The following is a 27,976-nucleotide window of genomic DNA, read 5'->3' as shown; positions in this document are numbered from 1 at the left end:
ACTACCAAAGGTGATTAAATCTTGATTTCCATGCATTGCGTCTCTTCCTTAGTAGCAATCATCTAGAACAGAGGTCCTCAACCCCGGTCCTGGAGGAGCCCCTACTACTGTTTTTTTGTTCCAACTGTGCTTTCAATAACTTAATTACACAATTTAAAGAGTCAAATGTAATAAATTACTTCAATTAAGGGTTCAATTGATGTTAGTTCCTTAATAAACTGAACACTAACCTCAAAGGATATGGAAATGGAAGAAAACTTGGACTATTTAAATCTAATGAGCTTCAATTAAGCTGGATAACCTGTAGGAAAAACACACAAAGTTATGAAATGGGGAAGCACAGCACACACATTTGTTCCTTAACCAGTCAATAAAAACTCCGTACAACCCAGTTAGATGAAGAGAAAACCAATCACAGCGTTTTGTCTATAAGCTTTATTGGTACTTGTTTACATTTCACAATGCATTCCACAGACAGTTCTCAGCAGAATTCATCACAATTGTATGAAGTTTCATTCACAATTACTTGCATAACAAACAATGCTTGAGATTTCCAAGTTAACATATTTTGCAGCTTTAGATATTCGGTCCACAGACAGAGACAGCAGGGTTTCAAAGTGTTGATGTTCGTAAACGTGTTCCTTCAGGTTCTTAACTAGGCAGCTGCAATGAGGTGAAAACGACGCCAGAAAATGTGGGGTTTGACTTGTTTGTACTACTGTTCTAGAGATACTCTGAAGCCACGTGTGCAATGGGCCAGGGCTCAGATCAGTCTCAGTCTGGAAGATCAAGCACTGTGGAGCTGCTGAATAATGCGAAAGCGCTTGTGAAACACTACATTGTCAAATCAATAAAACAGTAAAATCACAATACCACTACATTTCATCATACCAAAAACTTTTTCTTGCCACGATGGTACCATTCACTCTTGTGTTTTTCTTAAAAAAGGAAAAAAACAAAACAAAAAAAAAAGACCACCAACCTTTACCTCAGACCGTACAGACAGTGGGCAAACCGTGGAGCGGAAAAACACAAATTAAAAAATGAAAAAGAGTCATCCCCAACTCCACCTGCACTATGATTTCCTTCAGCATAAGACGATCCCTGACAGAGCACCGTGCCCGCTCTCCTCACAACATGTTTGTCGTTTCACTTAAATACAAACCAGTGTTTTAAACAAGATAAATAAGAATTAGATCTAATTTCTCACAATGCAGTGGCGTATAATACTTAAGAGCTGGTGAGAACCAACGACGGGTTAACAAGTTAAAGTTTTCCACAACACTAGAGGACTGCTAAACTGGAAAGAGATTTGTGAAATTACACTGCAATGTCAGGGGCACTGTCGTCCCCCGCCCCGCCCCACCCGCCCCGCCCCGCCCCACCCCACCCCCACAGACACACCCCCGCCGGCTTCGGCCCCTTACTCCGGTTTGCGCTTCAGGCCGGGGACTTTCGCCTGGACCCTGGAAGACAAAGGAAGATGGCATCAGTGCCCATCTCAGTGAGGCCTGGGCTGCCCGGGCACACCAGTCTGTTCCTCAGTGGAATCTGGGTGGGGGTCCAGCTGGCAGCTCGCCCACAACGCTCTCACTACCCTGCAGCACTGCTCCCTCACCAACACAGCACTCCTCGCAACCCCAGCGATTCAACAGCCTGCGCCAAATCTTTCAGAAGACACTAAATACATGAATTAAATGAATACGGCAGACTCACTTAGCAACGATGTCTTTGACTTGATTGTTCACCAGCCCTACATAATGGTCAATCTGTGCCTGGAGGAGGAAGAAAAACACCAAGTTAAGAAACTTCCTAAACCTTGCTATTCGTTTTCTGAAAACATCTGTCACTTCTGCAGAAATGCAAGTAGAGGACAGACTGAAAGGCTTGTCGGGTGCTTTATATTTCAGCAGATATGGGGGGTGTTAAGCATTGAAGGTTTTCCCGACTACATCCATCCATCCATCACAAACACACATCTATATATCCAATTCCAAACTAGCAGTAGTTTAAAAACACATACCTGGTGCCTTTCATAAATAACTGGGGCGCTGAACACAGCAATCAGAGCTGGAGGGAGAGAGAAGCAATTCAAAAATTGAATAAAGCCATATTTGCCCGAGCAGCGTAATGAGGAAGCCTGCTGTTCTTCTGCTCTTGGCAAGATTGGAAGTTATTTCATTTAGTTGCATATTGTGACATCCTTCTGAAGCAAAGCACTTAAGAAACAGGATTCAAATGGGGGGGAAAAAAATGCACATCAGTAAATTTAGTATCTAGAAGTGTTTTTTGGTCTCCTTGAGAAATACCGTCAGAGCCATGGTAACAAAACCTCTTACTGGAGAATATTTATAAATGCAAACCAGCCTTCAAATGATTAACCCACCACCATTCCCCCCTTGAAACCAGGTTGTTAGTTTCCCACTACAGCTACATCTAGATAGAGCTCCACTGGATACGGATCATTTGTAGTATAGATTCGAGAAGCGATTCAACAGGAAATGTTGACATGCAGCTATCAGTCCATGCTGGAGGAAGTTCGACTCTTACAGGCAGTCGAAGTGTGTAAAAGTGGTTCATTATTTTATCACCATCATCCCTTAGTCAGTGAGCTCAAAACAAGTCAGCAAGGCCAACATTTCACAGACCGCTCTCTTATTAATGCTAGTCTCTGCAGCTGCATGAAAATAAAATACAACTGTATTTCTCCAACACCTTTTCAAATATCTAATTAAAACCGGATTGGCTGAAAAACCTCATCTTCTCCACTGAGGCCGTATTTGCACAGCGACTAGATCTTTTGCTTTAACACAAGATTCCCCAAGTCGTTTCCTTTGCACAATCCCCAATCCACAATCAAGCCTAATGATTAGTGTACCGAGAACTAATGGGATTTCAGAAATCCAAAAATCCAAACCATTATTCAAAATGAAGGTCTTTTGAGTGTCCCCTCTGAATTATCCTCATCTGCCCCGGCCTTAAAGATTCTTTACACGATGAGCGGAAAGGGATGGTTTGTGAACTTACCCAGAATGAGAAGAGTCAAGCCGTTGAACAAGGCACCAACGTAGGTGAGAATCCACATCAACACTGCAAACTGGGGAGAAAACAAGACTACTGTTAACATGGATCATCATTCAGAGAATCGTGGGAAGCGCAGGATCACTCGGCCTGCTGCTGCACACGACACCTTCCCAGCCCTTTAGAACCGTCACCCGGCTCTTCTCCAATCTGATCTCCATTCCCCCTCCCAGTCTGTAAATCAGTGCGTTTCGCAGTGCAGCTCCCGGTTGGACACAGGGCAGTGCAGACATTAGTGGAGAGGAACTGAACAGGCTTTCCATATTTCAGGTAATTGAACTCATTCATCTTCTGTTGCTTAGACACGAGGATATCCCCGCGGCCAGGGCGCTTGTTCACTTTGGGGACCAAAACCATTAAGTCACGATCTGTACTCTGACAATCAAGGCACCGGGCCAAACACTGTGCTGGTCCAAGGCCAAACTTCACTGGAGACACTTTACTTGACACTGCAGATACAGCTATCTTAATGACACTAACAGGCTGAGGACAGTACTTCTGAGATGGACCTAGTGGACTACAAGACTGTGCCAAGGCTCTTGAGCTCTTTCACAAGGTGCTGTGTAACTGCACGTTTATGGATAGAAGTGTGGCGTGTAACACAGGGTTAATAACCCGCCGCACAGGACACCTCGGCTCTGAACTTGTCACCGATAGAAGCAGAGCAAGGAGCGCCGGCGCACAGCCAGCACAGCGCAGACATGCGCTTCATAGACACAGCGCTCTGTTATACATTTTTAAAAGTCCCTGAACTCCCCTGACTCCTGGAATAGGCACCATTAATCACGGCTCCCCTCACTGCTAGTCACTGCCATCTTAAAGGTTTGGAATTAACTGACACACACAGACCTTGTACTAAACACAGACCCCCATCTCTTCAATACAAATCATTAAACTGCAGCCAGTTCTCTCTAGCGGTCCTGCTACTAATCAAAGGAATCTCACTGAGGAGGACTGACGCATATAAAAACCTCTTCCTAATGGCCAGTGTGTCAATGATTACCCAGCGCAGGAGCCGCAGACTCGTGGCAGTACGAGACTGCTGTTCTGAGCCCCCTCTTAACAAAAGACAGCCACCAGACAGACTGGGATTACAGACGGGTCCCCCCCTCCCCCTGCAGATTCCTACAGCGCAATTATACAAACAGCCTCCTGGGCCCTTGGCATGGCCAGGACCCCAGTGTTCACACTGTATTCCTTTCAACTGCTTCAAATCCCATAATTCTCCTCAACAATATGCCCATTGTGAACGGCCAGCCTTCCCCCCTCTCACTTGAGTCTCGCTGCACCTTCCTGTACAGGAAGCCGTCCACACAGCGCTCATATCCACACTTCAGGCCCGTTCTGGTCAGTTCTAAAGGGCTGTGCTGGAGCTTTGCGATGCATGTTCCATTTAATTTATAAAAGCAAAAAGATAAATGTGTAACTGCCCTCCCTCGGTCTCATCGTATGAAGAGTAAAACAGCTAATTTACATGCAGGAGAAAATTAATACTGGTTATCAAAGGAGAAATGAAGCAACAAGTTGAAAGTCAGAGTGATTAGAAATACCAGTCAGCAATGGAAGCAGCAAATACAGCCAACCCAGGTCTGCATTGTGGCGTAAACTTTGCTTTCAAATCTTAATGTTTAAGGCAACAGAACACTTGGTTTGTTCAAATGCACCTACTTAAGTGATTGAAATCGAATTTTGTAACTTAAATTTCCACCCAAATACAACAGTTAATGATTTGAGAAATAAGTAATCTTTTTGAAAAGCCAGGGTTTTGTCCCTTTTTCTTCCACATGGAGGAGTTTGATTTATTTAAGTCTAAGGGGGTTCTGCCTAGAGCAGGCCGGTTTTAGGTCTGACTATAGCATTTACACTTGCCTCAGTATAGAGACGTCCTAAAAGCAGCCAGTGCATCTCAATAGATCTCACCTCTGCTGTAAAGGAGCCATCAACTTTGACCCAGATCTCTGCTCCCCAATTAAAATCACATAAGTCCATGACGCCAACAGCCCTGGCTGGTCTCCGGCCCACAATGCAATTCACGGGCATGGCTGCTCCCTGGGAACGAGGTGCTGACAGGGGGTACGATAGAGGGAAAGCCCTGCAGACACTCAACAGCTCTGGTCAACCCTGCGGAGGCACGCTCCTGCACAGCAACTCCGCTATCCAGCCAAATCCCTGTGCTTCTTACTAGACATGTTCCTTGTGTTTACAACTAGAAGACATGTAGCATGTTTCACAGTGAAGATTTTTGTTCAACCCAGTTCTGCCCAAGTACAACACACACAAAGCCAATTATGTGATAACTATCCACGTTTTCTGTACTCTGGACTCTGACTCGTATGGTTTTAAATTTTTCAAACATTCTGACATCCGAAACAAGCCTGAGCAAACCAATGAAGCACAACCTCTTCTAGATACCAGGATGACACCAGTAGGAGAAACTGTAGCATAAAACCCGGACGGAGAGCCAGGCTAGCGGGGCCCGCATATATGGGACTGGGCTAGAGCTCATTCAACCTTCCCTCCCACAGACTTGTCCCTTACCTTCAGAGAGTCCACCAAGTCCTCGACCAGGAAGAGGCGCCGCAGCTCCTTCAGGCCACAGTTGAGGTGAGACAGGGCCACATCGCTGTACTTGTGCACCAGGTCCTCAGACAGAGCCACGTCCGAGTTGAGGTAAGCCCTGAGAGAGGGAGAGTTCAGAGTCTAAACACACAAAACAACACCGTAGGACTCTAGACCAGTGAGCCACCACAATAAATACATTTTATAGCCTAACAGACATTGAGATCTACTGGCCTTCAGTTCAAAACCACTTTAGGATTTTTAAGGAATGTTTAGAAATCCAATGGAACAGAAAGTTCTCATTAATTAGAATGCACTCGAGATTTGAATAGGACACTGTGCACATTACAGAAAGGAGGACAAAGAAAATTGTTCTCGTGACGTGGTGTAATTCACCCTACATCCTGTCACCAGCCAAGTCATGTGAACGGTTACTGCCACATTACGGTCAGATTGACGTGGTTTCCCCTGTGTGTAATGGTGTTGACCAATGGGGAGGTAAAGTGCTTTTAAAACCAGCCTGTTCAGAAATGCTTCACAAAGAGCATCTATGAAAGATAGGATCCCAAGCCCTGACATCATCTCCTAACAGTGCCTCCAGAGATTTAAAAGGATGTGGAACCCACTGGAGACTCCATTGCAAATTTCACAAAACATGACCTACAACCCCTCACACCAACCCCTTCGCTCTACCTCCTTTGGGAAGAGCACCCTGCCCCCTTTCACTCACTTGAATGGGTGTCCATCATCGGACTTCTGCACCGCCTGCAAGACGCCCTTATATATCCTGAAGGTGATGGTGACAGACAGCAGGGCCAGGGCCATGTAGGAGCACACGCTCACGATGCTGCACACCGTGAGGGACAGGAGCAGGAACAGGCTGGCCCCGAAAACCACGCCCGTCTTCTTGATGTCGCGCCAGTACAGGAGGTCCACCACTGCAGGGGAGAGTACGGGGTCAGAGGGAAACACGACGTCCACAGAAGCCACACCGTCATTTTGCACCGTTTGCATTTTGATTGTCGCAAAATAAGAAGTATGAATATCTACCATTGAAAACACACTTGTTCCTGTCCCTAAAACTATGGGATGACTTCAAAAACAAAATGCACTTGTTCCGTTATCTTGAATAATATCACCCTTTTCTTTCAATCGTGAGGTGCGTTTCAGCCACACTAACTTGCAGATCCAAATGCCAGTTACAGTGTGGACTCGAGCCGTGGCCATGAGCCGCCACACTTGATATCCCCCCCAAACTAAAGCACCTGTTGCAGAGCAAAGCTGGGGGCGAAGACCTTCCTTTGAGAAATTAACACTGCAGGGCCACACGACAGGCAGGGAATCCCCAGACAGCTGTGGGCAATCCTTAACTTGGTTTCAAACTACAGTGACGATGCCTCTCTACCAGAATAGCAGCCCAGCATGCAAAGTGGTAACCTTCACTGTGCTGAAGTTCAGTCTATAGATAAGTCCCACATGCATATATACGTGTATGTGTGGTGTAAAGGGGGTTGCAGCCTTTTTGCTAGGCAATGTATAGCAGGACAAATGAAACATGCGTTTGCTGACAGCTGTCAGGAAGGGGGGGTAATCAGATTGTGCAGGGAGGAGAACTGATCTACAAAGATCATAGATGCACTGGTAAGAAACCGAACTAAAGCAACGTTTACAGATTCAAATCACTGACATTAATAAACCAATACATATGTAAAGCACAGTTGAGTTTTTTTATTTTCCCAACTATAAAAAAGCAAACCCCTGCAACACAGCATAAATGTACAATCTGAAACGATGCACACAAAATATAAAATCTTAATATAATAATGTGCGTGTTTAACCATCACTGGCCATTGTCTATAAATCATAATACAAACCGAAAGCAGGCCCACCTCATTCCCAACGTGGCTGCCTACATTTGGTAGCAAGAACAGGCATCTGCTCCGGCTAAAAATAGCAGCAGCAGCAGCATTATCAGCCGTGACTTACATGCTGATCTCATCCAATTACAACCATTTTCTCATCGAGACGCGTCTTATCCAGACCCTCATACTGACGATACCTCCGGAGAGAGGTCTGTTTTGTGTCCCCTTCACCCCCCCGTCCCTGATGCTGTCGGTGTCGCAGCGCACGGAGCAGCCGCCGGACTGCGCGCAGTGACCTGCCCGGGCCTCTAGCGGTCCGCACGCCGCAACGCCCCGATCTCAGCGCCGGCCTTCCGACCACTCGCCCGCTACACAGATCGCTTTAAAAATCCCCAACGCGCATCAAAATGCACACAGCAAACCGCGGAGGGGGAGACGAAATAAAGATCACGTATAATAAATAAGAAAGGACTAACCCAGCTTGGCATCCATCTTGTGCCCGCTTGCATGTACCAGTTCCAAGCACAGCTGAGTGGAAAAAAGGACGGCCTTTCACTTCCTGCTAGGTCACTTGGAGGTCTACTGATATACGCAACGCTTTGCGGCTGTCTGCCTGCCTGTCTGCCTGCCTGCCTGCCTGCCTCTCTCGCTCTCCCTCTCTCTCTCTCTGTTTCTCCCTCTCTTCCCCCTCTCAACACAAGCCAATGACAGTAGGTTGGTCTCGTCTCTGGCATGCAGAAGGGAAGCTGCAGACCTACCCTAGCCATGCTGCCTGTCATCCACACTGCATGCACAATAGCCGCCTGCGTGTAGCGCCTATCCCTGCAGTTCTGCGCGCCTCCACCAATACGATCGCCGGGATTGTGCAAATCTGCGCAGAACTGCGGGACACGAACGCGAGCTATACACCACGTAGCACTCTCTTTGCAAAGGTTAGTAAATCCTCCACTGCTGCTACTTCAAAATTAAATCCAATTACAGACAACACTGCACATGTACACCCTGAAAACTCCGTGCAGATGGACAACATTTAAAATTTATCTGAATACTGACCTATTTATAGGAGTTGCAACTAAAGACATACAAGAGCAGACTAATGTAATTTATAATCTTTTGAAAATATATTAAGACAAATCTTCATGTTTTCAATAGCATTTGGTTCATGCTGTCAGGCTGCTTAGAGTGGGTCAGAAACCAAAGGGAATTGGACAGCACATTTTAGATATTGTATAAAAAATATTCCAAATATTATTCCAATTATAATAATCGCTGGCTTTCTTCATCTAAATAAGAGTTATTGTGGGGTAAGCAGAATCACAATACTAGTATACTTTGAATGCATTCGTTTCATCCTTTAAATAATAATCTTGTGTGCCGGTGGAATTTACCTACAGCATTTGATATCTTTGCCATCAAAGCCCAAGTTTCACAAGGCAGCCATTTTACTGACTGCACAGAGCACTCCCAGTCTCAGGGGCCTGGCAGTATCCTTTGATCAGCCTGGGTTTGGTTTGTTTTTTTGAGTGGACTCAATGATCTTTGAAGGCGGGGAGGGTGTGGAGATCTTGTTTAGTCATACATAGTTTACACATTCCAAGTCCTCTCCCCCCTCCCAGTTTACTCCATTTTCATGACTCATCTGGTTGGGAAGATGACCTGAAGCCAAGTTAGCTGCCAGCATGCGTCCTGCAGAAGCAGCACGATAGGTCAATCCTCACCTCTCGTGGCGCTTTACAGTATGTGCACTACCCCTTGTGGCACCACAGGTTATGGTTTTACCAGTATGAAATGCTCACACATTCCCACAATCTGCTCCACACACAGCAGGCTGTGATCCACTGAGGCACTTGGGCTCAGACCTATTCACCCCTTTAGAAATTACTCCTTTTATGTTCAGTTCAGCTACCTGCTTAGACGTAACTACGACAACCTAATTTCCATAAAATCAGACAAATGCATCAGTGTGAACATTAGAAATCTAGGAGATCACTGGATTCCTCATAAAATCTCCCACATCTGCAGTACTGCACCTTTAAAATGCCTATAAGACCGAAGTGTACAGGGTTGAATATCACAAACGAGCGAAATTCAAATGTAGCACAATCCAGGTCCTTCACCCAGTCATTATAATCCATACTTACCTTTGTACAGAAATCTCCCTATCGGCACTCTTGAAGAGCACAGTGTTCAAAGGTTGCTCTGCTAATCTCTGGGCCTTTTTTTTCCTCCAGAATATCTTTGCTGAGCATCATTTCACAAATACAAAGTCGGCGTTAACTGCCCTGTTCTGCAGCCCCTTTAACCAGGCAGGCTTTATGGAAATTGTCTTACAAAAAGATACTAATGCTAATCTGAGCAGAGCCACAGCAACTGAAATAAATTGAGGAAACGAGTTCTGCAGCAGCCAGGCCTACGCTCCACCCTGTGCACAGCTAAAAAGATTGCACAACTTTCTCCTTTGCAGCCCTTTAAACTTACACCATCAGCAAAGAGTACAGGCATCACTCACTCCTTTATGGTACAATAAATGATGAAAATAATAAAGAAAAGAAAAAGACAGAATGAAGGCACTCAGCTATTAGAATTAAATTTACAATAAGAGGGCATATACCCTGGTCTTTCCAGTGTCTTGGCTGGCTTTCCATCGTTTCTTGCCCGCTGTTAAAGTTTAACCCTCAGCTGTTGGGATCAATTAGGCATTCCAGTGAAGCAGCAGCAATTGTAGTAGTAGGATATCAGTAGTAGTAGCAGCAGCTAGTGGGGCAATTCTGACACGCAGCCCCCCGAGAATGGACCGAAGCAGCCGTCTCCCCCAGCGAAGAAACTGCAGCTCCGTGTGGCTGGGCCACTCTCCAGCGCACTACAGCACTGCTGCTGCAGGACTGGGGTCAGCTGACTGTCTGCTGGCTGGGGGCCACCAGTGACGCAGTGCGAGTTATAGCTAAGCTGCCCTCAGCGAGTGTCGCTCCCAGGGAGAATTTACTCAATTCAATCTGCTTAGTGCGCTCTGGCCAACATCCCTTCCCCCGCCCCCCGCTGCTTTACCACCTCCCTCACAGACGGCAGTTGAGCTCGTCCTGCCAATAGCACAGCCCAGCCAAAGACAATTAGATCTAGATATTCAAATCAGGCACTCTGCTCTTAAAGTAACCGGTGCGACAAGAGGAACAAACCAGTACAATCATGTTTTAAATTACACTTCTGCTTGTCTTGTTCTGACAAGAGACTAAACTAACTTTAATAACGGCAGAAAGTAATAAAGTAATTTTAGGAGTCTTTTTCTACTTTGTTACAGTGTGTGCACCAATTCTCAAAACACACTACAGTAGAGGGAAAAAAGAAAAATGGTGATTAAGAAAAAGCAGATATCAACTATTCCTTTCAATGAGACTAGTATCATGCATCAAGTAATAATAGCAAAATTTGTATTCTAAAATCCTACAATAAATAGTTCAAGTCTGTCCACTCTGGGCTAAGAGAACTGAACTCAATTTCTATACATAGATTGTGAAACTGAATCTGGAAAAAGTAGTCTTTTAAATCAAATGAGTGTCTTGCACAAGAAATGCTTTGACAAATTGGCAACTGCAATATGCATGAAGCATCCCAGTAAGTGAGCTATGATTCAGCACGTTTCATCATGCTGGGCATCTCAGGCTTGTAGAAAGAGTCCAAAGACCACGAGCACAGTCACAGTGTAATCTCTGAGGGTGCAGTGTTGAGTGCCTTCCTTGCACGATGGCTAACCTTTCACACAGAAGCCATTCATGAGAGTGAGTTCACTGCTGGCCACAGAAATCCACAAGCACCTCTTGGCACTGCAGAGTGATTCATACAAATTCAGTCTAACTTGCATAGGAAAAGAGCTTATGGTGATCCTGTAGCATTTCAATTGCATGCATCAGTCACTGGGTGGCACCCTACTCCCATAAAACACAAAAGAGAAAGCAACTCGACTTGGCAAACCTGATATCAATGAAAATTCTACGCGTCTGAACGTCTGGATACATCTAAGCCGGAGTGTGGTCACGTACACACACACACACACACACACACACACATTTTAAAAGGTTCACAGAGGGCACAAAAATAACATTTATACATAAACCATAACACTAGTCGAGAAGTACACTAACTAGGCCAGTACATTTAGTAACAGTTCAAATGAAAGAGGATGAAAGTATAGGGTTTGTATAGTCATTTTAAAATCCACATGAAAACGCAAGTCATAGAATATTACACAATTCGAGAACAAGGTTAACTACTGTTTTGTGCCAAGAAACACTTAGTGACAGCAGATAGATAATGGCGAATGAGATTATATATATGGACTTAAATAGACATACAGACACAGGAAAATGAAATGGGCTTTCTTGATAATTAAGGTTAGTTCAAACAACGAAGAAAATTGCCTGCTTCAGCTTTAATGCTTGACATATCAACTGTGAATCATAATTAAGGGCTGTGTTTCACAGACTGGCACATGTACTGTAAGCCACTTTGATGCCGCCAGGAAAAACATGTTTAATAATAAATAAAGCCACCAATACGGTCTAGATGAGTTTAATATTTATGACATACTGCATTGGCATTTAGTGAAGAGCTTACCCAGTGCATCTTGGGTAAGAAAAAGGTCTATTGTAAAATTGATATGCATCTATGTACTGCTGTCCTTCATTCATTTGCAAACAGTTTCTTCTAATTGAAATGATCTGCGGCATGCATTGGCATTGTGTGTAAACAGGTCACAGAATGAAAACATTGCTGTGAATGATGCCCATGGTTTGGGAATGCTTTTGTGACATCTGACTGAAGTACTGGCACGGTCCAGGGAGCAGCTTTTCACGTATACACTGCACAGCATATGAAGAATACCTGGTTTCCAGGTGGAGTGCATGCTGGGACAGGTAATGCCTACACTGGCTGTATCTAATGAACTTTCCTCTGCAGGACTCAGGTTTGAGCTGCAGCAAGGTGACAGGACAAGGACATGGCAAGGATATTCCACACAAACACCAAAATACATGTAGTAAATTGAAAGCACAGGCCCAATATGTCCCACTCTTCTTCAGAGCAAGCACTGCCATGTACTGAAATCGTATACAGCCACATCCTGCATCTTTTATTTCCACTTTGAGCCCATGACCTTCTTATGGCAGATAAATCCCAATCAATCAATGGAATTAAACTTTGAGTACAGATAATTCCATCCTAATCATGTGGTGCCTGAAAGCATTAAGCATAATTCTTAAAAGAGAAAAAAGAAAAAAAAAAAGTGATTTGCCTGAGGTGAATGTCAGCTACTGACCTAATCTTAAGCACCTGTCCCCTGGAGCAGGATGCATCTTCAACTGAACCACAGTCCAGGCAATTTATTTCATTGTTTAAGAACAAGCTGTGTCAGGACTGAAATTCGGTATTCCGAGGAGGTTTTTCCAAGCAAATTTCTGAAAACTCCAGTTCCAAAACTAAAAGTTCACTGCTTTGCTTCCCTTGATGCCTCATTTAAGAGAAGTTATAAATTCTAAAGCACTAAAGATGCAGTTTCACATCAGGGAGGGATTGAGAGGAGATTACCTCCCCATGACAGGGCTGCTGTACTGGAGCCAGTTTGTTTTAATGAGATGGAGAATGCAGTGAAAATCTACATTCTTTGTGTGCATCAAAGATGACTTCTGAACATCTGACACTGAAATAGTGTCTTTCATGCCTCTTTTGGATGGATTTGAAGATGCTATCATGATCAAAGCTGCCTATGGTATAGATTGTGTCAAGATTTTTTAATGATTGGAAAAACATGCATCTTTGGTACCTGGATAGACTATTCCTACTGTCTAAGCATGTAAAACCATTTATACCCGTCACATTGAGATGAGTCATTTGAGATGCACAATAGGGTTTCTTTTTCAATTTAAAAGGAACAAAAAAGAAAAAGTGCTTTTACCAAATTAGATATTGCAGATGGAAGCACCAGTAGTTACTAGGAAGCTGACAAAAAGGTAACCTTGTTGTCAGTAACAGTACACACCTGTACAATGAATTAAGACTGTCAATTGCTCACTACTTGGGCAAAAAAACATTTTGAAGGAAACAAACGCACTTATGAAATGGCCTTGTGTGGGTGTGCCTACTCAGTTTGAGATCAGACAAGTGCTGAAGCGAGAATAAATGAACAAAGTACCGGGAGCGTAATTAGTTGGAGGAAAGCCTCTGGAGTGACTGAGCTTTGCTGTGATTAATACCAATCTGAAGAGAAGGTACAGTTATTTTCAAGGTTGCTGCAGTTCAACATCTGTCAAGTCCTCTTGATCTTGTGTTCCTTACAAAACCCATATCTTGAGGAAAGGATTCCCACTAGACAATTTAGATCACAGTTTAGTATGAATATACTGAACTTTAAATTGGGCAATTTAGTATGATTAATATTTAAATACCTTGAATAAAAAAACACCTTTTACAACTCTGTTGTATTGGGAATCCACTACTGACAAGGAACTTTGTAGTTTCCAAAACAGCGTTCGTATATGAAATCATACTTTTCAAAGGATGTTCTCACGCAGACCCACAGATTTTCTATTCAGGCAAACGTATCCTGATAAGCGTACAAGGGTGCAGAAACCAGCTTATCTTTTTAATTGCCGTTTCTCTGCAGGGCCTACATTTGTTTTGTTTTGTTTAAGATTTACTTATTTTAATGCATTTCTTCAGTACTTACCCAGTTATTAATCTATGACTCTTGAAAGTATGTGACATTTTGGAAAAGAAAACTATGAAGAAAAAAATAACACTTTGCACAGATGAAAATGGTTACCACGGTCACTACCAAATACAAATAAAATAAAGACCCTAAGATCACTACAGTAGATTTCTAATTATCATGCATAAAAGGGGTGAAAACCTAAGAAGAAAGACACAAATGACAAGCGTAGCCCGCAAGGTGAATGGAATGACAACGTGCCAGCCAGGACAGTGCACACATGCATGCTGGAATTACCTGCTTCTGTGCTCAGTTTCGCTAACTGCACATCTTTAGGGACATCGAGGTGTGGGGTGTCACAGGGGGGCTTGTCTTCTGCGGTCTTCAGAGCAGGAGGAGCGAGTTTCTCCATCTCTTCCACAGTTGAACGGGCCGGGGCATCGTGGGAGAAAGCAGAGGCTGAAACAGCTGCTGGGGCTTCATCCTCCTTCAGCTGCTCCGAGAAGGCAACTGGGGGCTCGATTTCGGCTGGCTGCTTTTGTGTTGGGGCCTTGGAAGCAGGCTCGGTCAAAATCATATACGCATTTTGTTGCAGGCTTACATGAAGTTCTCCAATCTCTGGCGCCGACTCATCCTGCCCGAAACCCGGGGACGCATCATCATCTGTGCCAGCTTCTGACGCCTTTGCGAATTTAGAATTATCCAGCGTTTCCAGAAACTCATCTATAACGCCTTTCAGTTCAGCAGGGGGTCGCTCTATGATTTCAAACTCTTCAGAGGAGACTTCTTGGTCAAAAGCTTCTTCTGCATCGTCTTCCGGCTCTTCCAAATAAGCCCTACTCTGCGGGAAATCATGGGCAACAGGGACTGAGGACGTGTCGCTGTCCTTCTGATATTTGCCCTCAATTTCAATTTGAAAACTGGCTGGATTCTTTGCCATTGCTTCCAGGACGGGGGATAGGGAATCTGTCATGGGACTTTCAGAATCAGATTCTTCAGGGACCATGGTTTTTGATGGAGGACTAGTTACATTCATAGCTGGCTCAGTGCTGTGAGATTGAAGTCTGTCCAAAAATGTAGGAGCATCTTGACATGAAAACCTCATTGCATCTTCATTTGTCTCCATCTGGTCTTTGTGGTCAGTGGTGGTTTGAGCTTCCTTAACAAGATCAAAAGAACCAAGCGGCATATCTAAGGTTTGTCCAAAGGCATGTTCCACTTCTGCCTTTTTAGGTGCAACATTCTCAGTGGATTCCATCAAAGCTGAAATCCTGGAGTCCAAATCAAAGACAAATGGTTTGGCAGCCTCCGTTTTTACAGACAGGTCAGGCATCTCCCTCTGAAGTTCCAGAATAGGGCTCTGTTCGGAATCCGGAGATCCTTCAGATGATCCAGAATCAACTTTGCCAGAACTCAAAGGAGACGATTTCAAGATATCTGGTAGTGTAGTAGGTGGTACTGCAGAGGTCTCAGACACTCTGGGAGATGTAGGAAGACGCATTGAAGGATCAGACTGTTCCTGGACTGAATCAGAGGTCATTAAAACCAAATCTACAGGAGTTGCTCCTTTAGGCTTTGTGGGAGTTGGAACTTGCGAATCATTGTCATATGCATCTTGCACCAAGTCAGGTGTCGGGCTTTCTGACATTTTGGCAGCACTGCTTTCGGAGGCTGTTTCAACACATTCTGGGAACCCACTGCTAGAATCGGCAATGGGAGAAAATTCTAGTGAGGGTGCTTTGGGGAGGGATGTCTCAAGAGCAGCAGGCTTCATCTCATGGCTCACTTGTGCTTGACTTTCAGTTTCACCACTAGACACTTTTAAGGCCGAGAGCTTTTCAGATGCATCTAATGCTGTGCCACTGTCCTGAAAGTCAGTGAGTAAAGTATCAAAGTTGTTTGTAGGGTCAAACGTGGCGTATGAAATAAAAGGTTGGGTGGCATCTCCTGATGGAGGCTCTGGGACCTGGGGCACCTGTGGCAGGGCAGATCCAGCAGTTTCCAATTGGGATTCTCCAAGATGATCTGTACCTTTGATGAGTCCTTCTTGGTCAAGGAGGATTTTTTCCTCTTCAGGAGAACCTACTGAACTCCCTAACTTTTCATCAGGAGAAGAGGCAACCCCACTGTCTTCACAGACTACAGACTTCACTAGATCCTGCTGTGACCCAAATTCGAGCGTGGCAGCCTTACCAGAAATGCTCAGAACACTTTCAGGGGACAAAGAGACCTCCTCTTTATGCCGAGCCTCTTTCTGTTCACTCACAAGCTCCCCTGGGCTGAGATCAAAGTTCATTTCGTGCTGGGAGTTCAGGGACTGGTCACTTCCCAGAGAAGGAAAGGTAGCATCTACAGCTGGAGTGGCCTGCATGTCGACTTTGTCTAACCCAGCCTGGAGGTTTTGGTAATCACGGTCAAGGCTCAGTTTGGCGTCTGGATGATCGGTCTCCGTTTTACATTCAGACCTCTTCATCTCCTCACTCAAAGGCATTTCCTGGACAGCTGTCTGAACAGGATCACCTGGCAAGCAAGAACCAAAGGGTGCACCTAGAGAAGGGGCCTGGTTGGGGCTTTCAGATAGAGAGAGGTCTTCCAAAGAGTCAGGAGAAGGAAGAGGAGACAGAGAGGAGACTGGAGGGACAGTCCATAAGACAGCTGAGCCTTCCTTCTCATCTAGTGGTTGAGTGCTGCGTGGTTGCTCTTGCATAGCCACAAAGCCCTCTGTGCCCATGGACAGAAAGGAAAATGGCACATATCAAGAGACATTCTAGTCATAAAGCACCTTAGAGGTCACATGCTATGGGACATATCTACAACTATAAACTGGGTTTCCCCATCAGTGATAGTACAGAAGCACAGGAACATTAAAACTTTGAGGAAAATTTCATACTGGTAGTATAAATAAGATCAAGGAATTTGTAAATCGGGGAGAAATAATATTTAGGATTACATTTTTTCCCCCCAGTTAACTTCCAATGTTCTATTATCATAAGATCCATGTTTTCTATTAAACTGATCTATGTGAACATCTACAAGTGCTTTGCAAATCAATGAGGTGGGGAAAACCTAGACCAAGGACATTACCAAACTAAAGGGAGACTGAAAGCAAAAATTAATCTAAGGCCTAGATTAGGAATACAAATTCTACTTCTGACATTGGGTGATATCTATATTGGGGGTGTGAAATCTAAAGGATATGACTGGTTTCACAGTAAAGGGCTGAAGAAAATACTAAGACTTTTCTAGCATTCAAAACACTCACCATGCAAAATACATACGGAGAAGAATGAAGATCTGAACATGCAGTAAGCACTACAGGTGTAAACACAAACAAGCAGGACAGACTGACGGGGGGGGGGGGGGGGTTGGGGGGGGGAGGCGACAAGGAAAAGAACCGAAACTGAAAATGCAACAGATTAAGACAGAGCAATTAGGGCCAGCAGAGAGAACTTGCCTGCAAAGGACTGCGCCAGAGGCTGAGATGGAGCAGAAGAAGGAAAAATGGGTTCATCTGAAAAACAAACAAGATCAGCTCAGTGGGCTAACACTGCCAGCTGTTTGGAAAAGGTAGAGAGCACAGCATTCCAGAACCAAGAAAGAAAAAGAAAAAATAGTCCAACACTACAAGCAGTCCGTCAAACTTAACCCATTGCTTATGCAGTGCACAGACTGGTCTTGACTCACTACTGAAAGCGGGGGCCCCCAAATGTGGTCCAGGAGTTTTTTATTTCACCCCAGTACAGAACTAGCCAACTCCATTACCATCTTAAAACTCAATTAAGCACTCTTCTCAATAAGGCGGTGATCTTGAGAGGTGCGGTTTCCCCATAACCAAAAGCCAGGCAAAGAATTATAAGTGGCTGTATAACTTTATAAATAATAAATAGCTCAGTTCAGTGCATGTGCTTTCTGTGGAGGCAGCACTGTGGAGTAGTGGTTAGGGCTCTGGAGTCATAACTGGAAGGTTGTGGGTTCAAATTCTGGGTGGGGCAGTGCTGTTGTACCCTTGAGAGGTACTTCATTTAGATTGCTCCAGTAAAATGCCCAGCTGTATAAATGGGTACAAATGTAAGTCGCCCTCGATAAGAGCGTCTGCTAAATGACAAATAATGTTATGTAATGTAACCGAAGATCCAAAGGTAAATATTTAATTCTAAACCGGAACCCTTACATCATCATAAAGACATGGGTTTAGTTTTATAAACATTCATCCTTCACACTTATCCTTCAAATGACTATGAGGTTTCTACCCTGTGTTTGCATAACAGCATTGCCTATCACTCTCTCATTCTATACTCTTTCAGAATATTTATTTTTCTGTTTGCAAAACAGTAGTTACCGAACATGAATACCGAGATGTACACTGACTGGAGCATGTAGGGAAATTCCCAAAGTTCTTAGAATTAATTCTGAATAGGAGAGATTCATAAAAATCTCCAATACATGGTACTGATAATTATTATCTTACATTAATACCTGACTGGTATTAATCAGCAACTGATACAAGAATTCCACAACACAGTTTAGTGCAAAAGTGTGTGTGCTCATATTTGGTTCATTTCTCGTAATAAAGGACATTGCTTGCCTGCCTCAATCAGACGTAACATGCATTCCTTTAAGAATTTACAGCATGCTAATTATGCACAGCACAAGATAAGGAATTAAACATTAAAAGTCAGTATTTACCATCATACAAGACATGGGCATCTAATAGAGAATATGTGGTCTACTGAACCTAAAGGCAAGAATCTTAATAAGGGGACTCCAATATGGCTCCACGAATGAAGACCTCTGCTTTGAGAACAGGTTGGACCCTTGACCAGGATTCCAAGAGGAAAAATGCAGTGAAACAACATAAGGAATCAAATCTCTTGGAAACAAAACCGTAGCAGACAGACACTACTGGCATGGAGTATGAAGGAAAATACCTCCAGGATGTATGCTCAGTTTCCACAAATATAACCATCTGCTTCAAATGAAACCTTGTCCTACTGTGTTCCAAAGGTGTGTGTAAAGCCTGCAGTGTACGGACTGCTTAATTGAAATGTTATACAAAAAAGTAAACATTTCTGTAAGCTCTGTTAAAATATTAACAAACCTCTAGACCTAAACAGCTGTCATTAATATTAATGCATGCGGTTTACTGATGCAAGCTTCAGTATAGAAGTGCACCTTTTAAAACCTGAATCAACCTTATTGCCCATTGCTTCTCAATGTTCATTTATGGCTGGATGTGCCAAGCTTGGGCTGTCTGGTGAAGTGCTAAAACCAACGTTAAGATTAAGAGATACCATACATAAATAATTCAAAGTTACAATACTTGGCTTTAAATCCCACAAAATGCAAGTCTCGTGGCTTCTCTACATTCCTAAAATGTTTACGTAATGGTTTGATGTTACGGAAACAAAAAAACAAAAAAGAAAAGAAACCGAGGCTTGTGAATGAAGCAAATGACCCCAGAGTTTCTTAATTACCGATAATCAGGAGATACTCAATAGTTACCTAGCTCAATTCTGTAATGCACATTTGCAGTACAAAAATAAATAAGCAAGTTAGGTTGGTTTTAGTAATACGTTTTGTAATTATTATTCCTTAATATGATACATTCATGTAAACTACATTTCTTGGTTTTAAATTTTTAAATTTAAAGCATTATCCAACATTGTATTTGATTAGGATTCCAACAATCATTAAGCGGTTGGTTAAAATTCCAATAGAATCATTAATAAGCAATTATTCGCCAGGATATTTTCAATATTTGTTATATTTTCCATAATTCACATTCATTTCATTTTTAGGTTAGATTTTAAGGGATTTTGAATTTGACATTGAATTTAAAAAGCCACTAATTATGATAAGTGATTATTTTTTCTATCGAGTCATCTCATACTAGTTACCTCTTTGGTCTATGTTCCACTTTTGGGAAGAGAAACCTGAAAATAAAATCAGTGAGACAAACTGTTAAACCAGACAGTGTTCAAAAGCAGGCTACACCACTGAGATACAACTCAATGGAGTTATGATAATAAATACACTAGACATTTTTCATTAGTCAGAATGGCTAGAAAGCACGGTTTGGCTGTACAATATACACCTAATAAGATTTAGCCTGCACTGGAAGCTAATATGTTAAAGCAAAAGAAGGTTATTTAATTGAAATAATGTTCCAAATGTGAGCTTTTATAAAGTATGATTCTCATCTCATCTCATCAGGTCAGGCCTACGCAATACTTCATGCTTGGGGGAAAAATAAAATAAAAATAAAAGTCTGACCAAGACAAAGTAAAATAAAAAAATAAACAAACACATAGGAAATGTTCCCTGTATGCATTGATCATATCAATAGCAATATAGAAATTACACCAGCCATATCCTACAGGGCCGATTCAAGCGATGCGCCTCTGCAAGCGAAGTGCGTCAGCTTGTGCCAGTGAACAAAAAGAAACCTTGCAAACGAACTACTTCAGGGTAGGACTCCAATCTTCTGGGGCCTGTACTTTGTTTTGTTCAATCATCCATTTGCTTAGCGAGTGTGAAAGTTTAATGAAAGAACTGGCTTCCCTTCCCTCAATTATCATATCTCTCAAAGGCTATAAAATCCATAGGGGGTAGAGTTAAGGTTTCAGATCTATTATTGCCAAGTCAGGATCGAGTACACCTAGGCCAGGAGGAAATCCGTTTTATTTCACTGTCATTTTTAGGTTATAATTGCCTTTCAATTTTATATGCATTAGCAAGTACATTCACCATTTTCTTCATGAACGCTTCCAACTCCTGAGTGGTTCAGATCAATCAAACATTATGTTATTAATTATTTCAAGGCGACCTTTGATTGGAGAACCACCGTGCTTTTCAAAAGTAGGCTATATCACAATATTATTCACCCTGCGTCTTTTGGCTTGTTAAACCAAATGCATTGGTTATGCAACCGAAGAATGATCTGGCAGGGGATCAGATATTAGGAGAAATACACTGGGATGAACAGAAAACATTCACTGGGCTCACCTAATTTGATCAGTTATAAAGGCTTATAAAAATAACAGCAGTCTTGGGAGAATTACAAGGTTATTTAATGCAGCTATAGAGAGAAATTAAAGTAAGAATTTCAGATTTTGGGCTGGCTCTGCTTGGCTGGTTTGATACTACAGCCTAGACACAGTCAGCAGACCCATCAGATGCTTGGGCGGCGTCACCAAAAAAAGGCAATCAAACATGGGAATTGAGAATACAACGACCATCACAGGAGTGTCGTGTCAGATGGGGGACACAGACATGGATTCGGCCGAACGAAGAGTTCCACTATACACCACGTGTTCGCAGTGGGAGAATCTGACCACGACAGCAAGTCAAAGAATGCTTTTACAGGGGTGTATCTTAACTGTTCAGGTGGCAGCGTGACCGTTTGGGTGTTTTTCAAGGTTTGGATGGCAGCTGTTGGGACATGTCCTGAATGTCACAATATGTGCTGACAGACAGAGTATTGTGCCAGGGCAAGAGACTGTAAATCTTCAAATACTGACATGTCATGTAACAAAGCTGGCAGTGTAACAGGGTTTCAAGGAGGTGGTTAACCTCTCACCATCTGCTCACCCCTGATCTTTATCTCACAGAACACATCTGGAGTGAAACAGAAAGCTAAAAAGGAAGAGACTGCAGAGGTAACTGGAAGCTGAGCTGTCATGGATGGTACACTTTTGCCCCATGCCATCTATCAAAAGGTGACAAAGTCTGCAGCCAAGAGCAGGCCTTACATACTGTAAACAACAGTCAAATATTTTTTTTTGCTCCACTAGTTTCCAAAATACATGAAAAGCCCAGAAGCTCAGTTTATATAGGTTTATCTCTCAGTCTGCATCAGAGCCAAAACAAATCTGAAGATCAGCACTCACAAATGATTGAGTCTCACGTTTGTTTCATTAAGATAACAAAACCATTTAAAAAATGCTATTTAGTATAGAAAATGTTCATCACAGCGCATGTTGTACGGTTATTGATTTAAATTTGATAGTTTACAGTATCTTTTGTAGAGGTTTTTGAAAGTCAGCGTTGCCTGGAGCTCAGAACTAACTGCACTCCAGTCCTATACACGGAGCATGACAGCATCACATACCAGCCAACATGAAGGCTTTTTAAAGCCTTCATGGAACTGCTTTTCAATATGGGCACTGACTTACTGATGCTAGGGGTGGATGCGATTTGATCCAAGCTCCTTGTGACCAAAGTGAAGATGCATACGAACCACACTGGAAGCATATAAATATTTTTTTCTACAATTTCTATATTGAGCTATGAGCAGATGGTAAGCTGGTATGTAAACTATGAAGGATATGAATCACCACCACAGGAAGTGACCAGCTTCTGGAGCAAAAACACCATTTCAACTGCCATGATCACAACCCGGTTTCAAACAACTAAAAAGACAGTCATGGCTTAAAATGTATGAGTAACCCTAGTCATTTCTAAACTGTGACAATCAAATTCTGCATTGCGCTTCAGTATATAACTGCCATTTTCTCTAATTTAGTTCCTGTTGTCTATTACTCATGTGTGTTTTGAGTGGTTGACCCATAATCTTACTATATTCTCATTTCAGTCAATGACCAATCCAGCATGGCTTATTTTGAGGGAATGTACTACAGAAATAAAGCACAGTATCACTAATATTGTAACCCCCATCTCTGTCTGCACAACCTAAATACATATTCCGAAAGAGAAGAACAGAACAAGAATGGGTCCACACAGGCACAGACCAATGTTCAGTTGGTGCGGCTTCACATATTAAAAGCATTTAGTTAATAAAACGTTTCGCTTTGTGAAAGTGAGAACCTACTAGATAAAGATAGCACTTCACAGTTCTTATTATGCTTCTCGCATTCTTGATTGTTTTCCTCCTTGCTCCCTTTCCCGTAGCCCTTGACTGTGACCGTACATCTTGACAGCACTCAGCTTTCACCGTCCAGGATGTAGGAAGTCACTTACTGTACTTGTGTAAATTGTAAAATGGAATTTGTAAAATGTATTATTTTGAATTGCTGTTTTAGCTAAATTGAATTTGTAATGATTGATGCCTTGTACTTCACTGTATTTTTGCACTTTGTTTGCACTTATGTTGTAAATCACCCTGGATATGGGTGTCTGCCAAGAAATAAAAATAGTAATATTATTATTATTATTATTATTATTAATAATAATAATAATAATAATAATAATAATAATATTAATATTATTATTATTATTATTAATAATAATAATAATAATAATAATAATAATAATAATAATAATAATAATAATAATAATAATAATAATAATAATAATAGGGCTATTGCCCACAATGTGTTCCTCAAGAGTGCCAATGATAACTAGCCTGTCACTTCTAATCTAGAGTAAGTAACCACCAAAGTGTGTTGATTGTGTGCACTGAACGGTTTTCAGGACAGCTGTCGTGGCAATAGTGACTCACAGTCATGCCGCACACCACACGTGGTCCACAGAGGGCCATGGTAAACAGGGGGACTGAAGCAGCCAACAATTATATTGACTGAGCCCTTAGAAACTGAGTAAACACAACATTGCCAAATGGCTTGACCTCTAGTTTGCCAGTAAAGGGTCAGTAAAGCCCCTGGAAAATAACTAGTTCCCTTCAGTTGGACTGGTAGCAATATCATTAAACAGTGCGCTCCAAGTCTTCACCTTTGGTGTCAGAAGAAATTCTAAATATGTTGCACAAAATTATAGGCATTATTTTTATTTTTATTAGCCTTGGATTAAGTGTAACTGTGTAAGGCCATCTATGACTGATGAAAATTGCCTCCTTACTCCATTGTGGGTCTACTGTAGCAGGGCTCATCCTGATGGGGGAACCCATACATAGGTGCACCTACAGTGCGACAGTATAGAAAGGGAGTGATTAATGACTTTAGACCCAGGCTTTCCTAGGCCTGACATCTAGAACCGTGTAAGGAGATGTCATTGTAATATAATCCAGAAACATTGACCCAGTCTCACATAGTCTATTCTCACTAGTTTAGTAGAGAGGGTGCAATTCAGTTTGTACACAGGATCATGGCCTAATTACACAAAGTAGACAATTTGAACCATGCTCTCTTTTTTAAAAATTGTCCAAGAACCACTGCTTATCATGCATGATTATACATTATGGCTCATTTCAGCAGCGGCGGACAAAAACCTCCCTAAAGAGCATGACATCACCCCTGAACACAAAGCCAAACACACAAGTACATTATCTGCAGGCATAATCAGTTTTATAGCTACAGCACACGTTGCATCTTCTTGGTTTTAAAAGAAAAATGCCTGTGCAAAGGAGTTACACCAAGTCAATGGGATTTAAAACGTAAATTGATGTGATTTATAAACAAAGAATCCTGTGTGTTCGTTATTATACTTACTTTAGCCATGTGATTAAGATTACATCGATTCTGCATGCAAATTAGCCGATTTATCATGTCTATCTTTCAGACCATTCAGGGCATGCAGCCAGATTCATATAGCTGCAAACTACACAAAGTCCAGTGGAAATGTGACGGCATTGTTTTGGCCTGCAAGTCACTGGTGTTCAATAGATAGACCCAGGACACTTGTGAAATTCCTTTCTGCGATGTGCCTCCTATAACCCAAGGTTGCGAGCACTCAAAAATGCACATCATTGGCAATTTCCACTCGCATGCATTAGCTTTTGCTTGCGCCATATCAACAAAAAAGCCAGACACAGCGGAAGGCACACCTCCAGAAATCAAACGGGTGCAGTGCATTGGTCCAAAAATGCGATAGGCTGCTCTCCGCTGCGATTTCCACAGCTGTCCATCACCCCAATCTGTGCTGGCCCCGCCCCACCCCTCCCGAGAATGCATTGTCACGGACTGAGCCGGTCTGTCTTGGGTGGGTTGGGGGGGGGGGGGTTCACTTTATGGACACTTAGATGGCAGTTGCGTTGATTGCAACAACCGGACACTCAAAATAAGTGCATTTCTGATGGAGGCCCTAAGGAAAACAATGCCGGGCAATGCACTCACAATCTAAACGTGCCATGATCTAGTATGGTCTAGTTTCAAAAGCAATCCACTGACTAATTAACAAAATACAGTTTTCCCCTTTTCTAGCCCATCTGTAAAACTGTATACCTCCCAAACTGCTTTTAAAAAAACCGTGAATCTGCCTTAGCCTGCAGTGAGCAATTAAGGGGAGGGAGTTTCTTTTGTTCTGACGCTGCAATCAACTGTTTCGGCCACCTCTCCTTGCACCCTCACTATGCCAGCTCTAACAGGAGGGGGGGAAATGGCTGACTAAGATCATTCATCACATCAGGAATATTTTGAAATTGTTACACACATCGCGATCGTGAATGGCACCAACGCCGACACAAAGCATGTCAGCAGCTAGTTTTTAGGCCCAGATTCACGTTTTCAGCTGCCCCTGCCGATGCCACTGGGCACTAAACAGGTGGCAACATCACACTGTGTCGGTCATAGCGGAAGACGCATCTGCAAAGTGAAAAATATACATGCAATGTAGATCTATGCATACGATGGCGCACCAAGTTAGCAAATAGACACGGATAAAAACTATTGTCTCCCTAACTTCCTCTTTACTGGCTGATCAGCCTCCCCTTACGGAAGTGTGCATATTTTAACATGTATAATTGATGCTCCCTCTTTGTGGGTCACGCCTGAGTTTCTTATTCAGAGGTCTATATGTGTGCATTCTCGTAAGAAAGTAAAAGTGCTCACATGGTGATGACGAACCCGGGGGAGACGCCTCCTTCGCTGGGCTCCTTGGGGCCGCCTTGGGTGTTTCTGGCTTAAGGATCTTGTCTTCCACCTCCCCCGCCTTTGTCTTCGTCTCCGCCGGCTCCGCGAAGGGCGGCTTCAGCGGCTCCTTGAGCTTGTTGCTGGAGGGATCCAGGCTAAAAGAAGAGGGAGAGTCCGACCAGATGTCTGGGACGGGGTCCTCCCGTTTGCGAGAGTAAAAATCATCCATTGGGGGTCCGCCGGTTAAGTCCAAGATATCATCCTCTGGCACTTTTCTAGGCTCGGCTTCGTTGTTCTCCCCCAGCAGATACCCGGCCGCCTCCTCGAACAGCTGGTTCCGATCCCTCTGCTCGTAGTCTTCTTGATGCTCGTCCGAGCGGGCGGTCGTGGAGGATATATGCGCGTCTTCCATGTCTTTGCTTCTTGGTTTTGGAGCAGCTTTTCTTGGTTATTTTATACCCCAAATCCCCGCCACCTTTCCTGGAAAAGTCGACCTTAAGTTTGGCTGAGCGTCTGGGTGCCGTAGGGCTGGGCTGGGCTGAGCTGAACAAGTACGCCACACCGACCCGGCGCTGGAGAAGAACGGCAGGCAGTCGCTCGCACACTGTGCCACACTGCACAATATTGAAATACACGCAACGCGCGCATTGGCCAATCCGCGCACAGACGCCCTTAAGTGACACCTTCTCCGTCCAATCCAGTGCGCCTTGGAGCCAAATAACGCCAACCACCGAAACCGCCCTCTCCGGCTTGGGTCCAATCAAAGGCCGTGGACGAGCCCGGATTTGAATATGCAATGAGGGGTAGCGTTTTGCTTAGTAACGCAGTGGTAACCAGACAAAATGCTGTGTGGTGACGAACTGGGTCGAAGTTCGCTGTAAATAATTTCTCAAAATGAAAAGAGCAATATGATTCCAGCTCAGTCGTTCTAGATTGTTAATGTGATCATTTTACATATTAAAAAACTGCTCATTCGGTACATTTCCACCTAAAGTAGGCTATACATCTACAGGAGTAATAATTTTCATTTCTTTTAAACCCACAATTGTGCTCATGTACGGTCTGATTAACAAAGCATTGCACTAGGATCAAAGTCTGCTCCAAGTGCTTTCTGGGAAGAATTGAAAGCAGTAAATGATGCAGTAAAAAATCCATATAACTCATAGTCCCTACAAGGAATTGTCAATACATATTTTGAAATGTATTTTAATACATGACTAAATACATTATTTAACCCCATTGCAGACACAAAGGTGAAACAAACATAGATAATGGTCTGATATAGAGTGCTACCACAGCCCAAAAGCAGTACTGTATTTGCCAGATTTTGACTCATGGCTGCACTGATTTGTCTGCCAGGGTAGTGTCATGGTACCGTGTTTGTTCCCTACCGTTAATCATGTAGGTTTTCCATGAAAATTAATACATTTTAGCAATGTTCGGATCTGCACATCAATTTCACAAACAAATTTCACAAAATTTGAGTGTCTGCCTGTTTTCCCACTTGTTTCTACCATTAATGCAAGGAATTCTGGACTCCAACACTAAATTCTTCCACAAAGGAATTGGGACACCCCTCAGCACAGTGTTTAATTTTTCCCCATTCCTGTATATATCTCACAGTGGAAACATTAGGGTCCCCCAGAATTACTTTATTCAAACTGTTTAACATCTTTTTCAACCGGATTCAATATTCACATTAAGTGTAGGCTGTCCGAAGTGTACAGTCAGTAGTTTCCTATTGGACATAATTATGAACAGACACCTTACAGGATGAGACATACAGCTGTGAGTGTTTAAAAGGCATCATGTAAGTATTTAGGTCATTAAGTTAGGGCTTTTGGTACCTGGGGTAATAAATCATTCTGGTGAGCTTGGACAGTGATGTAGGCTATGCAGACAGTTTATCCTCTGAGAGAGCTGAGAATGAATCCACGTAATCTCTTGCTAATTGTAACACCTTGCAGATTGCTTGCTATAACAGTTATCAGAGACGCCTGGTCCTCTAACTG

The 27,976-nt window shown here is 43.0% G+C and overlaps 1 protein-coding gene across 8 annotated transcripts; it reads right to left on the bottom strand.

The window, feature by feature from the left end:
- Positions 1–420: 420 nt before the first annotated feature.
- On the bottom strand, positions 421–26,583 carry LOC136718930 (reticulon-4). Of its 8 annotated transcripts, XM_066696725.1 has the most exons (10): positions 25,944–26,583; positions 20,097–20,132; positions 17,654–17,710; positions 14,497–16,920; positions 6,371–6,578; positions 5,620–5,758; positions 3,028–3,097; positions 2,024–2,070; positions 1,717–1,775; positions 421–1,466 (listed from the first exon to the last, which is right to left on the bottom strand). In XM_066696725.1, exons 1-10 carry the CDS (start codon positions 26,374–26,376, stop codon positions 1,424–1,426), a joined length of 3,516 nt encoding a protein of 1,171 aa, XP_066552822.1. In that variant the 5' UTR covers positions 26,377–26,583; the 3' UTR covers positions 421–1,423. The 8 variants fall into 8 exon arrangements, with proteins under 8 accessions (XP_066552822.1, XP_066552823.1, XP_066552824.1 ...); XM_066696726.1 differs by lacking the exon at positions 20,097–20,132; XM_066696727.1 differs by lacking the exon at positions 14,497–16,920 and having other exon boundaries at positions 25,944–26,570.
- Positions 26,584–27,976: the final 1,393 nt, after the last annotated feature.

The sequence above is a fragment of the Amia ocellicauda genome, chromosome 23 (assembly GCF_036373705.1).
Source record: "Amia ocellicauda isolate fAmiCal2 chromosome 23, fAmiCal2.hap1, whole genome shotgun sequence".
Lineage (NCBI taxonomy): Eukaryota > Metazoa > Chordata > Actinopteri > Amiiformes > Amiidae > Amia > Amia ocellicauda.
Note: the sequence above shows the minus strand (reverse complement) of the source record. Positions and strands in the feature narration are given on the sequence as shown.

What these genes read in the sequence shown, in the direction of transcription:
- LOC136718930 (XM_066696725.1), bottom strand. Translation starts at nt 26,376, where the DNA reads ATGGAAGACGCGCATATATCCTCCACGACCGCCCGCTCGGACGAGCAT. An exon ending in CTTGACTCTTCTCATTCTGG is followed by an intron (nt 2,071 to 3,027) that starts GTAAGTTCACAA and finishes CTCTCCCTCCAG; the next exon opens with CTCTGATTGCTGTGTTCAGC. An exon ending in TTATTTATGAAAGGCACCAG is followed by an intron (nt 1,776 to 2,023) that starts GTATGTGTTTTT and finishes TTCCTCCTCCAG; the next exon opens with GCACAGATTGACCATTATGT.